The sequence below is a fragment of the Colius striatus genome, chromosome 3 (genome assembly GCF_028858725.1).
Source record: "Colius striatus isolate bColStr4 chromosome 3, bColStr4.1.hap1, whole genome shotgun sequence".
NCBI lineage: Eukaryota > Metazoa > Chordata > Aves > Coliiformes > Coliidae > Colius > Colius striatus.
In genome coordinates this window covers 72023818-72038188 of record NC_084761.1, presented here as the reverse complement: position 1 = coordinate 72038188, position 14371 = coordinate 72023818, and the positions used below count along the sequence as shown (strand labels likewise).

The window sequence follows — 14371 nt, the reverse complement described above, 5'->3', positions numbered from 1 at the left end:
ACTGCAAACTTTGTACACAGCACAGATAGAGAAAAAAAAATGCAGATTAAATGCACACTTTTTCTGCTTTTCTCTATTCTTTCAAGAACTGTCCCTACAAGACACCTCACTGAATCTTAAACATCAAGATCCTTCAAAGTTCCAGAAAAATTAGGCCACGGACATGGGAATGGGTTCTCATGTCTATGGGATTAAGTTCTCTGATATCACTGAATTTAAATGAACACTGATTTAATACAAACAATGTTTTACCTTCCATTATATATTAGAGACTAAGTTCCACAGTGGTTAAGAGAAGCATGATTATTCTGTATTTGATTTGAAGATCTTATCTTGCTTTTAAGGAGGAGAAGAAAAAGAGTCCACTCCAGTTCATATCCTCATATGCATTTATAATTTATGCTTTGTTGACTGAGAAAAAAGAAGTAACATATTAAAATTTGATACCTGCCCTCCAAACAGAGGAAATGTTTCACAACAGGATTTGCATTGCTTAGCTCTGATCATCTCCCACATTTAGTTGTCATTGCTGTCTAAAATGTTACTTCTATTTCTTCTTTGAGAGTTGAGGAACAGCTTTTTGACAGCATTGTGATGAAATGCTCTACGTACTGAACCACAGCTCCACTTCTCATACTCATTCCGAACATAATTTAACTGCTCAGTGATGACTTAACCCAAAATACCAAGCCTTACCATTTACTCCTACAAGGCCTGTTGCCCTGTAGTGAAAGCTATGATAGTATTAACTGAAGAAGACAGTTTTGCAAGTAATGGACAGCAATGTTTTCTTTCATGCTCTCTTTTAAAAAAATATTATAAAGTAAAAATATGGTATTCAGAAACATACATCAAAATAAAAGATAAGCAGTGGCCAGATAACTTGAAACCCAAGCCATAATTTTAAAACAAACAAAAATATCCATTTTAGTTTTTTTGCAAATGTTACTTATCTTGCCTGTTAGCAATTCAGACTTTGCTCCATCCCACAATATCTGAATACTGAAATGAAGGAAATTAAGTAGCATAATGATGTATCTCTACCTAACTGCTTGTCTTCTTTGCATAATTCCATTTTTACCATTTGTACTCAAAAGAATCTAAAGCGTGTAAGAATCTAAAGCTGTTTTTAATGGGGCAAAAGATGCTGTACAAACAAAATAAATTAGCCTCACCACAAGAACTTAAAACCTATTTTAAGAATCGAAAGCTAGGAAGAAACATATCCTACTCTGAGATATAAATAGCTCCGCTTGAAGTGTAGGATTAGTCCTCCACTTAAACTTTTACAGAGCTTCATGATATTCTAACCTTGCCAGAAACTGCTTGCGCCCAGGGATTTTCAGGACTAATCCTCTTGAGCACAGATTTATCATGGCTTTGCCCTGTCTTCAGACTATTACATTCCCCTTCCTACCCTTGTATTCTCTATTTGAATATCTTCATTTTCAACCTTCTGGTGCATATGCAAGTCGTCAGTTTCTCCCTCCACTGAGTTAGTGCAGATAGAAAGAGGTTTGGGATTTTACTTTATTTACAATAAAATGCTTGGGTTTTTTTTTTTAATTGAGACAGCAATTACTATGATTGCATCTGGGTTTAATTTATCTCCTTAAAGAAGTTTTGTGATTATACAGAGCATAATGCCATTAAAAATTGTACATAGCTGAGATCTATCATGAGGGAGAAAGAAATGCTTGACAGGCAGACTTATGAACTATAAGTAATATATATTGCTGCAATTACAAGCCCTGCAATTACAAGTAGCTGTTTTCAAGGAAGCCTAAGATTCCCCACAAAGTTTAAGCATCTTCAGCTTTAGGAGGCATCACATTGTGTTGGCAGGTTGGTGCCTTTCTTTGCTTCCAAGAGGAGCCTCCAGTTACTACCACCTGCCTTTTCCCATCACACAGGTATGCAGATCAAGCTCAGCTGGCTCTGACAAACTCTTGGGGAGATACTGCTTGTCTCCCCCTCCTTGTCCAAGGCGCTGCACCACTTCCAAAGCTGCAGGTCTATAAGTGAAGTAGCATCCTTTCTCCTGCTGCTGTAAGCCACAAGCTTCAAGCTTCTTGTCAGTCACTTTTCACTATCTGCTTGCTTCATCTCATCTCATGCTTTGTGGCTCTCATCTCTGCAAACTTCAACAAAAAAAACGTTATTCTCCTCTTCCCTGGAAGCAAGTGTTTGCTGTCACACCGGAGAGATGCAGTAGCATTCACCACTGCTGCTAAGGGGTTAAAGGAGTCACAAGGGGGAGAGCTGCTCCCCATTATCACCTTTGACTTACCTCAAAGTATGGAGACTTGCCTCAAATTGCAGACACTGTCTTACAAGCCCTGTAAAGGAATGCAAAACAGAGCTGAGGGAAGCAGAGAACATATTACTTCTGGTTTACCTTTTGTTGTAGCATAGAGACAAGGAGTGAATTAATGAGGAGGAAGGATGAGAAATTACCAACAGAGAGGCTGGTCAGATTTGGATCACCAACTGCTGCCAGAAACCAATACTAAGGGTTTATTACCTTTCTTTTGCATAATCCAAGCATTTACTCCCAGACTCCACCTGCAATTAGCAGTGCAGTGTTTTAGTAACACGTCCATTCATTTTTATTCTTGGATTATAGTAATGATCAGACACAACAAAACAACCAGTGTGCCAAAAACTATGCAAATAGTGAGAAGGCAATACACTTGTCAGAATTACACTGTCGCGGGGAAAAAGACGTAGTATATTTAAACCTCAAGCATACAACAATTGCATTATTTACCACTGCACAGTTAATTTGCTATTTAATTTGCAAAATATTTTGCCATTTAATATGCAAAATGCAGAAATCTGAAGTACAGATATACTGGCCGATAGAAAAGAGCTGGCCACTGTAACTGTGGAAACAGTAAGTCAACTTCTGCATCTATACACAAATCTAGTTGATGTAGGTGAACTAAATTACCATATAGGGCTAATTTATTACTTGAGAACAAAATATTACCCTAAGAAACTGTCATTAAAAATCATTTAAAAATATACTAACATTAGTCACAGTTACATACAATCTTAAGCATTATTAAATAGGCATCTGACAAATGATTACTGCAAGTCTTCCCAGTGCCTCTCAGTAAGGTATATCTGGTACAGAACTAAACAAAACGATGTACTACCTATGACAAATGTAAAACCTGTTAAGATACATCTACTTCAATTCGATGTGACAAAAATCAGAGTGAGGAAAAGCTTAAATATACCATTACCATGGTATTTCACACAGTATTCTAGAGCAGTTTCATAGACTGGTTCTCATAACAACAGCACTTGCTAGATGATCCTTATACACAGGTAGACAGATGGATTTTGTAGGCTTAGAATAATTTGAAGCAGGTCACAATAATGAAGCATATGTCATTTTTTCTTCTTTTAATTCCATCAGTTGTTTGACAGCAAGGATTATAACCCAAATACAGGATGTAAATGTGCTTGACTTTCAGCACATCAAAAGTAAAATCTCCAGATATGTTCCAGTGCCATTAATTAACATGGAACTGGAACAACAGGACCAAATCCAAATCAAGAAAAGAGGTTATCTGCCTTTCTCAGGAAGGACTTGTTGGAGAGAGAGAGAGACCAATAAAATCACAGGCTAAGTCTGCCTAGTCAAGATTTCAGTAGTTTTATAAGCATTTAAGAACCCATCCATCACCAAAGAAAACAAAAGGCAAATGCAGGTCATAAGTCACTTTTGTGAGTTTGAAAGCATGAATGGACACTTTTTAAAAATATATAATTTGGCCCCCATCCTCACACAATCACTTAACCTTCCTCCCAACTGGCACAGGCTTATCAACAAGCATTTACTTAGATATTTTGTGATTTGCTGTCTAACAAAAGGAGAGGAACTGCCTTGCAAAAAGTCTTCGGCTGTGAAGAATACCTTCCAGGATCAAATATCAACTCACATGCACTCTAGGAGGAGCAAGGATATAGAAGATCCAGTCTACATTGTAGCTATTCAGATTGCTCATTGAGTAACCACCATACAATATTACATTTCACGAGTATTTGATAGCATCATGTCATTTTTAAGAGGTGATGTTCAATTGTCGTAGTTAATGATAAACTCATTATGAAACCATAAAAATAATGAAACAGATATTACCAGTGTTTCCACAATTGATGAAAATGCACATACTTATCAGACAAAATTAAAACAGCTGTAGGTGACAAATGAAAATTAAAAACCAAAGCTATCAGCAGTAAATTAAACAATTTTCAAAACAATGTGAAGATGTCTGAATTAAGAACCAATAAGATGTCCAAGTAGAAATCTCACTTAATGCTCTCCAAAACACTTTGGCACATAAAGTCTTCAGTCAAAATCCTACTTTAGAATATTCAGCATATGCTCTGATGCTTTATACTATAACCAGCATATTATGCTCTATAAATTATTTAATCATGCTTTACAAGCCATGTAAAGCCTGTATGCCAGGAATTCATGTGCTTAATCACTCTGTATTTAAACAAAGAGAAAAGCCACTATAGAAAATTTTGCCTTCTCAAACATATAAAATGCAGGTTTGAATCTCTTTTTTTTCACTCTCCTCTTACAGGATCACAACAACGGCTGCTTGCATGATGGATCTACGTAGATATCCTCTGGATGAACAAAACTGCACGCTAGAAATTGAAAGTTGTAAGTTACTGGAGGGAAAGGGTTGGCCAAATGACAGCTGTGGACTGAAAGACATTCATGGGTTAGGTAACATAGGAGCAAGTTGTTCAAATACTGTGTGTCCAGTGAGCTTGCACACTGAACACACACAATGTATTTCTATAACACATAAGCTAAAACATCTTTAACTCACAGTATTGGTTGATTCGATCTTCTTGTGAGAAGAGTATTTGTTGGTGATTAGAGAGGACAGTAACCAAGCTCTGTCCATCTTCAGTGCCTAATCACTGCAAAAACCTTAATTAATTACTTCACATCAGTGCATTCACCTCTAACACCAAAACTAACATCTGCCTTATAGGGTGGCAGTGGAATTGATCAATTGCTCTTATCAAAACACTTGGTGGTTATAAAAGGCAACAACTTGATCCTTCAGCACCCAGGTTAATTAGAGTTTTGACATTGTCTTCCACAAGCACAGGATCAAGGTGTGCACTTGCAAATTTTTGTTATTAATTTATGATGCTAGTTGATGAGAATGCGTATCAAGACCTTGGAAAAGAATTTTTCTTCCATCATTGGTCAAACCAGCTGCAGCCACTGACCACAGAACAGTGTGTCTAAACAAAGTGGTTAAGACTAGCACTCATGATAAAGTACTTACAGTGCACTTAAGCACTTACACTTAACCACTGTAGCTAAACTTAAACTACTACACTTAAGATACTTGGAGCACTGGCACAGGCTGCCCAGGGAAGTTGTGGAGTCTCCTTCTCTGGAGGTTTTTCAAAACCCGCCTGGACACGTTCCTGTGTGACCTAATCTAGGTGGATTTGCTTTGGCAGGGAGGTTGTACCAGATGTTCTCTAGAGGTCCTTTCCAACCCCTACCATTCTGTGATATACAGAGCTCAAGGCAAAATAATCCATCGGTTTTCTAAGAATTTCCATTTCTCACATTACAATTGTTGCATTGTCAAGTGATCTCATTTTTTGTGAAAACGTTTCTCTCTAAAGTATGAGGTTCTAGAAAGAATTAACAGATTTCCCCAAATACAGTATTTTGTCTCAGTTTACTGGAGAAAAAGAACAATTTTAGCATTTGAGCCTCAGCTGAATAATTTGAAAGTTACATAAGAGAGAACCAAGCTGATCCAGGAATATCTAAAATAATTTCCTAATACCTGTGCCATCAACAAAACTGACGTTTTCATTGTTTGTAGCACATCTCATTCAAGGAACCAAAAGTTCTCAGAAGTCTCCTAAGTACAGTTTTAAGTCTGCAGAATCTCATAAGATTTTGCTGAGGACTGAATAGAGGTTAAATTCCCTAAAACCCCATAGCATCTATTTTCAAAAGGATTTCATTAGCTTTCAGTGGCTTAGATTTGACAAATAAAAGCATTTTCACAGTGTCAAAACAATGGAATATTAATGTATCAACCATTTAACAGTAATTTAATATCCTTTAAATTACATTTAATATCATATAAATAAGTCTAAACCAAAGAAGACAAAATGACTTTGAGCTTCAGAAAATATTACTGCGAAAGACTTCAGTTTATTCTGAACTGCAGAGGTCTTCATCAGTTGTGTATACATAAATGTAATACATCTCAACCTATCTGTGAGATGTTGATTGTCATACAGTCAGTCTAGAGCACAGATGAGAAACAAGGTGGGCTCTCAGCCCGATGCTTATATTTGTTTATAATTTCTACTTGACAGCATCAGCAAGATGCCTTATTTAAAGCATCAAAATGGGGCCATACCTTCAAAATTAATTCCCATACTGAAGTGTTTCTTTGTAAGTGCTGCAAGGTGCAACTTTTCATTTCAACTTTAAATTGTTTATTAAGAAACTTGAAATGTTTCCTCAAGAATTATTTGCTTTTGCTCTTTTTCCTAGAATGTCTTTTTATCACACTTTTAGAATTTTTCTTCCAGGTTGAAAACAACAAAGCTTTTATTCCACAAGCAGATTTCAATGAAGTAAACATTCACAGTAGGCTTAATGAAAATTATTTTTATTGGAGAGAGTTGCCTGAACAGAACCTACTCATTTATTTCTTTAGAAATTCAAAGAGAGTGGATTTTATTTTTAAGATCTCAGTGTTTTGGCATTGCAGACAGACATCTCGGAAAAAAAAGCAGAGAGACAATGTTGTCTAGCTCCCCGTGAAGCACCTCAGTATCTGCACTCCCAAGACATCACTATAGCTTATACTCTGTCTGCCGTTCAACATGTCCAAGGAAGTCTCTGGAAGGACATACTGGTTATGCATCATATTAAACTCCCTCACAGATGCAGTGTCATGGCAAGTTAGGTCAAGTGGATAGCCGTATAATGAACATTTGTGTTAGACCAACATGTACTAACTTTCCCTGTATGCACATTTGCTTTCAGCTAGCCTGTCCATATCTACATTGCTTGGAGTTGACCGAAGCACTGCCAACCCACACCCCTGTGTATGACCACATGTACAGGCATTTTCTTCTCATTCCCAAGATGCAGTGGCAGCAGTGAATTGTAACTTCCCTTTCTAGTGCTGCCCATCACCATGCTGATCTCCACAGTTACTTTCTACTACTGCAACATTCTGTCAGAGTCTCATAATCCACTGCTCAGGACCCACAGAGTCACCCATTATGCTGCCTGGTTGCCATACTCATCCTTGGGCTTTGCAGTTCCTTTTTTTTTTTTACCTTATTTTTTGCATTAAACAGTTTTCTTGATGTTGTTTGCTGCTGTTTGGCTCATCTTCTGGCTTAAACATATTAAGGTATGCAATTGATGCATTTGGAGAGTGAGTCATATCTCAATTTTCAAAATAAAATATATAACACATCTCTCCAATAACTATTCTACCTGATCAGCAGAGGAAAATTATATGTAATACAGGATAGCAGCAGCCAAAATGGGTGACTTCATACTGAAGTTGCCTACATGTGGAATTCATACATGACTTTTTTCTTTTGCTGGGGGATGGATGATTTTAAGTTTCCAGTCCAATTGGGACTAAAGCACATGAGCATTTATCAGCTAGCAGCCCAAATAATGAAACCAGACTAACACTTGTCTGACTTGTATCTCTTTATTCACAAGCTTTCACATAAATGAAGCTTTGTAAGGATGAACACTCAGTGAGAATGGACATAATGCTACCATTGAGACCTCACCAAGAGTCAAAATTAGCATCAGATAGAATAGGCAATTAAAATGCTAACACAGTCAGAGACAAGAAAATACCATGTCACCCATGTGGTCAGTCACATATCCCCAAAAGGAAATTGCTTTTCAGACCTTTTGAACACTTACTATAAATAATTCATGTCTCCAAAGATCTATATGTTGATAAGTTAATACTCGTTTAGCCGATCCAAAGAAATCAACAAAATCTTTATTCACAGTTTAACAACAGATCAACACTGGCAAGAGTGCATTACTTCTCAAGAGTATTTGGGCCAGTTCTACTAACTGAATGATTTCCCAGAAGCACAAAAATGCATACCTGCTACCAAAAGCCTGTAGGTAGTAGATATGTCAGGAGTATGGGAATCTTTGACAACTCTCTACCTAAAATCTACCTTCTAATGCACCAGAGCTTTGGCCTCTGCATCTCTAAAACTTCTGAAAATTATTGACCACACCTGGAAGAAGAACAGAGTTCTTTCAGAAAAGCAGGCTGCCTACTTCTTTCTTAGGCATTTGAGTACAAGTAAGCTCTTTGTCCTGAGTATTCTGCACTTAGTGTGCCCATTAATCCCCTTGAAATCTACAAGGGGCAGAGTGGAGAGGGTGATTAAAGAGGCAATAACCATGACCTCTCTGTTCATGCCACATGCATTAGACATGGGATGTTTTCTTCCATGACAGAACCAGTTTATGAGATTCCTATCCTTAATCTCCCCTTCCAGCTCCTGAATCCCATTTTAGCTATTCAGATACCATTCAGCTTTCTCTTATGCCAGGATACAAATTTTTACAGAGCTAGGATGAAAACCAAATTATCATTTTTTTGGTTCAAAAATTATCCCTTGGAAAGACAGGCTTATCCACCTCAATTTTGGAAGAGGCAGTAATTAAATAAACCTCAGGGCAGAACTGTCCCTTAAATAAAAGGGCCAGAGAAGGTGGTGCTGTAGTCACTAAGCAATTCTGGAAGTGCCTGTGTAATAGCAAGCAGCACTTCTCACCATTGGAAAGATACTGTGCATTCAAAGCACTGTAAAGTAATTTCGTTCATTTTTATACTGTGTACAGTTAGATGGTTTAACCCACATGGCACCAGCTTCTAGAGCAGTGCTGTTCATGGAAACTACCACTGAGTGATAATGGCTACTTTGAGATGTGCTCTAAGTTGCCTTTGCCACTGACTTTCTTCTTCTGCTATCTACAGTATTCTTGGCTTCAGCAGGAATGTAGTAACAGTAACATTGACCTTGTTTTCATCCTAACTTTGTTTCTTAACAGCATTTTTATTCTTGGTGCTGCCAGTAGTTTTGCAAGCTTCATGCACATAGAAAGAAAACAATAAATGGAACTGGACACATAGGCAGCAAAAAAAGACCTCTATGGATGTCTAAATTTATGCAATACTATTAGACTTAAATCTACTAGCTCTCAGCAGCCCATAATCTGGTGCAGAATTAAAATGAGTGAGTCTCAGCTTGTGAAAATGCCATGGCTCCGCTCAACTCACACTGAGAATTTTCTCTATCTGCTTTTTTATTAATTGATTCAAACGCTTGTTCCACATGAATGGCCCTTTCCTCAGTCTCACCCTTTAAATAACAACTTGCCAACAGAAACACTGTAAATTAACTCAGAAATGAAGACACATGTTTATGAGGGGTGTTCAATGGCTGTAGATCATGCACAGAAATTGGAATTTAGCAAAAGACAAAGGGTGAATAATAAACCAAGTCAAAAGTCTGTATAGGTATGTAAAATATTTATCCTGCATTTAAATGGGAGTAGTTATCAAACCAATCGCCTCTCTCCTGCAGGTGTAAAAGCGTGGCTTGCAGGGAGGTTCATGCCCGCAGGTGTAATCATAAGCAGTATGACCGTGCAGCAGAAACAGCAAGACAAAGCCTAACAGTTAAACCAATGTTGAGACACTAGACCATGACCAAGATGGATCATGTGTTCTTCAGACCATTGTTAAACTTCCCCAAAAAAATCTTGAACTTTATGAGCTTTATGTTCTTCCAATCGTGTACAAGAACAAAATGTGTCCATTAAGAGACTTTACATTCAGATTCACAAGTGTTACATGCTGTACCATCCTACCTCCTTGTGTTTGAAACCCTGTCTGCTTCCTCAATTCAGTCTCATTTATGTACCGAATCAGCCTGTGGCTGGACCATGCAAGGATGTGAGGTCAGGAAGCTGCTGCAGACACTGTCCCCTCTCCTTCCCTGGCCCCCTTAACATGAGAGCTTCAGGGTCTCCTTCAGCCCTAAAAAGTGGCAGGATGCTGGCTTCTCAGCAAGTCCTTTCCCTGTCCCAGAGTGCTTCCACACCTCTAAACCAAGTAATCTGGAGACACATTTTCCCTTCCAAAAGCCCGGTGCTCCCCAGTGCATCTACAGCAGCTGCCCAGCTCCATAGCGGTGCCAGAGCACACTGATACTGTAGCACATACAACCTGGCCCTCTCTAAAGTTCCCCTGTGTTTTTAGGGAGACACTCCAATCACAGGAGTACTCTCCAGAGGAACCAGGCAGTCCCACGGAAGAATTGCTCTTAATCTACTCAAAGAAAAGATGAACTTAGCACTATTTATGAACAGAAAGGCAGTGAGTCATTCCACCTCACCGGGTAGCTGTGGAAATGAGCCAAAGACAATCCCTGAAAATTTAAACTGTTAAGAATTGTTCTTTAATAATACTTACCAGTGACTAATTAAAGGCACTGCAAATAGCAGCAAAACGCCCATGCTACACAGGAATGGGGAAAGAGCACAAAGGATCAAATGCTGCCTTATTACCAAACCTCTTCAGTAGAGCGCAAGTGCAGGGCTAATACATGCTTATATTGAGCCAGCAGACAATTTTTATTTAAAAATTACGTTTCCAGATTTCCTCAAGTGATCTTACAGGACTGCAAAAGTGCTGTATGTGCAGCTGACCACCATAGAAATGTATACATTTAGCAGGAGGAGAGCATTTTAGCTGCACAGGTTCCTTCACACACACATTGTCATGGTTTTGCTCAAGCAATTCACCTTATTCCAAATTCTGCAGAGGCAGATGGGAAGACCATATCAGAGGCTTTACACCTGCTTTGATGTCTAATACCATGATGGCCACTGGAAACTTCTGTGTATAAAATAAAGGGATTTTATAACTGGAACTGCTTCATCAACCAAGCTGGGATCTGTAACAATCCATTTCTCACAGATTAGCATATACTGGGACAGAGAAGATTTAATACTTGGCTGGAGGTTACTCAGACTGCTTGGCAGTCTCACATGAGCTATGATGGATGTCAGCTTGGCAATTTAAGATGTTAAATCTCCCAGCTGTTAGTTCTGCTGTACCAGGTAGCCTCTGGCAAGGACTACAGCTGCCATGGCAGTTCACAATCCAGTGCCTTGGCACATGCCCACTGTCCCTGGCAGCAGCTGCATCAGGCTTTGGACTGGCATGAGTGAGATGCAGACACACATCTCAGCTGATGGAAGAGCAAACAGGAGAAGGCAAACAGGGACTGCAGCATCAAACTGCTGCAGCTACATTACCCAGCGTTTGTCTGTCAGAGACTTCTGATTCCACACACTCGCCCCACTCTTGGCATCCTTTATTACAAATAGCAGTGTTGACCTCACAGCACCACCTAGAAGGTGGGATACTGTTATTACTCTTGTACTCTTTCTGCCCTTAAAGTCACCAGTGTCACAATCAGAGCATGACCTTGGGGAATAAGCTTGAACCAGGCTTTCCCTCAGCAGAAAGAAATGATATATCAACAGCACCACCCTAATAATAAATTAAATCCCCATTTGGGGCTTCTCTTCCACCATCCTCCAAACTTAAACAAAACGTGTTTTACTCTTACAGGAGAAGAAGGGCCAAGCTGTGCTCCAATTTGGCAAAGTTATTTATTACTGGCAAGCCACTATGTGTTTTACAACAGGTCTGAGCAGATTATTGGAACTGTCTCTTTGGTCTCAAAAATCTGTGTCTCTATGACAACTGTAATGCTGCAGCATGATTCAGGGATCCACACTGCAACACTGAACCATGCGTCAGCCTTGTCAGCAGCACTCTTAGAAACCACCTCACTTGTGTGGGTGTACTGAAGCCCACAGAAACCTGAACAGAGCGAGCTGGGGAAAAGAGGAAGATTTATTTAGTCGGCCGCAGTACAGAAAATGGCAATTCTGTCTCGACTCCACAGTTTTATTGTTTTATGTCTCTGCTTCATATAGAAATAGACCTAATATTAAATATTTGTAATGCTTTGATGAAAACACAAAAGTGACATTGCAGTGAATCAATAAAATACTCCACTTGAACCTCTACACAGTTTGTTGCCAAAAAAAAAAAAAAAAACCATGTTCATACCTTAACATTCATTATCACCTCTGTTGGCACAGAGTGTTCTGACAGAATGAGATTTGAACAGATTTATCACAGCTCACTGCTTGAGACAAGATTGCATTGATCCAGAGTATGATTGCATTTGAACTATCAAGGATGTAAGAAGATGAAAAACCTGTCTTAAATCCAAGCTTTCCCAGACAGCTTTTCCTTTGCCTGTCTGCAGGCACCAGATATCTAGTAATTTATTCAAGTCTGGTAATAAAAATTCACTAATGAATTTGACTGTGCTGGTACCTGAGGCAGCAGGAGCTTTGAGCTGGATCCACTCATGTCTTTTTCCTAAAGTGTCTGAAACCTCTTAAAGGGCATCTGGTCTCATCCTGTTTCTTCTCATCAAGCATATCAAATTGCTTTCACAAAAGGCATAATTTCTCCCCTCCCAAAAGGGGTTATTGCTCAGCATATTCTAAAAAACAGTTGCAAGGCCCCTTGCCAGTTAAAAAAAGGCTCAAAGGATGCTCAACTCTATGTCTTGAGAGATTCTATCTTTCTGGTGTTTCTAATGAGGGCAGCTCACACTCCTCACAGTTGCTTAGGTTCTGACACATTGATGAAGAGCTTGTCTCCCTCACTTACCCGTCTGACTCCCCTTGCTCTTCCTTGAGAGAAGTCAGTCATAAACTTATGTCCCAGCATGTGTCACTTCCCACAGGCTCTGTAAACCCTGGGGGAAAAAAAACCCAAACCAATCAGACTCATTTTCTCCTCTGTGTCTCGTCTCATTATTACAGTGTAGTACTGGGAATGTTTTCTTTTGCTTCTGGTCAATTCCTTTAAAAGCTCTAAAATACACACTCAGCCTTACATTTCATTCAAACTTGGTGGACTATGAAGAGAGAGAGAGGTACCTGTTCCAAAACTCACATCACTCAAACAGTAGGATCTTTCTGAGATTAACTACCTAAATGCAAAAGGCAGAAGAGTTCCTATCTGCCCATCTTCACTTAATCAGCCCGTCATAAGTGATACAAGGTTCTTGGCATTTCATCCAGTTCACAGAATTCACAATTCAAAAGTGTGCAGGTAGTTCTCCATCTATGCCTTCTTCTGTACTCCCATTACTACCTGCCTTATGACATGCACAAAACCCTAGAATCATTGAATCCTTATGGTTGGAAAAGAACTTTAAGACTGAGTCCAACCACTAACCTAACACTGCCAAGCCCACCACTAAATAATGTCCCTCACCACTTCATCTATGTGTCTTTTAAATATCACTAGGGATGGTGACTCCACCAGCTCCCCGGGCAGCCCATTCTAATGCTTAATAACCCTTTCAATGAAAAAGTTCTTCCTAATGTCCAATCTAAACCTTCCCTGGTGCAACTTAAGCATGTTTCCTCTTATCCTGCCATTCATTACTGGAGAGATCAACCCCCTTTCAGGTAGAGAGTGATCATATCTTCTCTCAGCAGGCTAAACATTCCTAGTTCCCTGAGCCACTCCTCATCAGACTTGTTCTCTGGACCCTTCACCAGGTTTGTTGCTCATCTCTGGACACACTCCAGCACCTCAATGTCCTTCTTGTAGTGAGGGGCCCAGAACTGGACACAGTACTCAAGGTTCATCCTCACCACCACCAAGTACAGGGGGACAATCACTTCCGTGGTCCTGCCAGTCACACTATTTCTGATATAAGCCAGGATGCCATTGGCCTTCTTGGCCACCTGGGCACACTGCTGGCTCATGTTCAGCTGTCTGTTGATTAACATCCCCGGGTCCTTTTCCTCCAGACAGCTTTCCAGCCACTCTGCCCCAAGCCTGTAGCGTTGCACGGGGTTCCCATGGCCCAAATGCAGGACCTGCCGCCACTTGGCCTTGTTGAACCTCATACAATTGACCTCAGCCCATTGATCCAGCCTGCCCAGTTCTCTCTGAAGAGCCTTCCTGCCCTCAAGCAGACCAACACTCCCATCCATTTTGGTGTCATCAGCAAACTTACCAAGGCTACATTTGAAAATGTCTTATTTCACAAGGACTCTGCCATGGATCAAATGCCATGTTCAAGCAACTAGCTCCCACAAACTCTAGCAAAAGAACAGTGAACACCAAAAAACCAGAAAAGCACACTATCACAGCACATTCATAAA

The 14371-nt window shown here is 39.6% G+C and overlaps 1 protein-coding gene across 1 annotated transcript in view; it reads left to right on the top strand.

Annotated features, from left to right (window-relative positions):
- Positions 1–14371, top strand: part of GABRB1 (gamma-aminobutyric acid type A receptor subunit beta1) — a 135002-nt gene that overhangs the window by 94384 nt on the left and 26247 nt on the right. The window contains exon 5 of the mRNA XM_061992808.1: positions 4608–4690. Within this exon, the coding sequence (XP_061848792.1) occupies positions 4608–4690 (83 nt within the window). The remainder of the gene's footprint in view (positions 1–4607; positions 4691–14371) is intronic.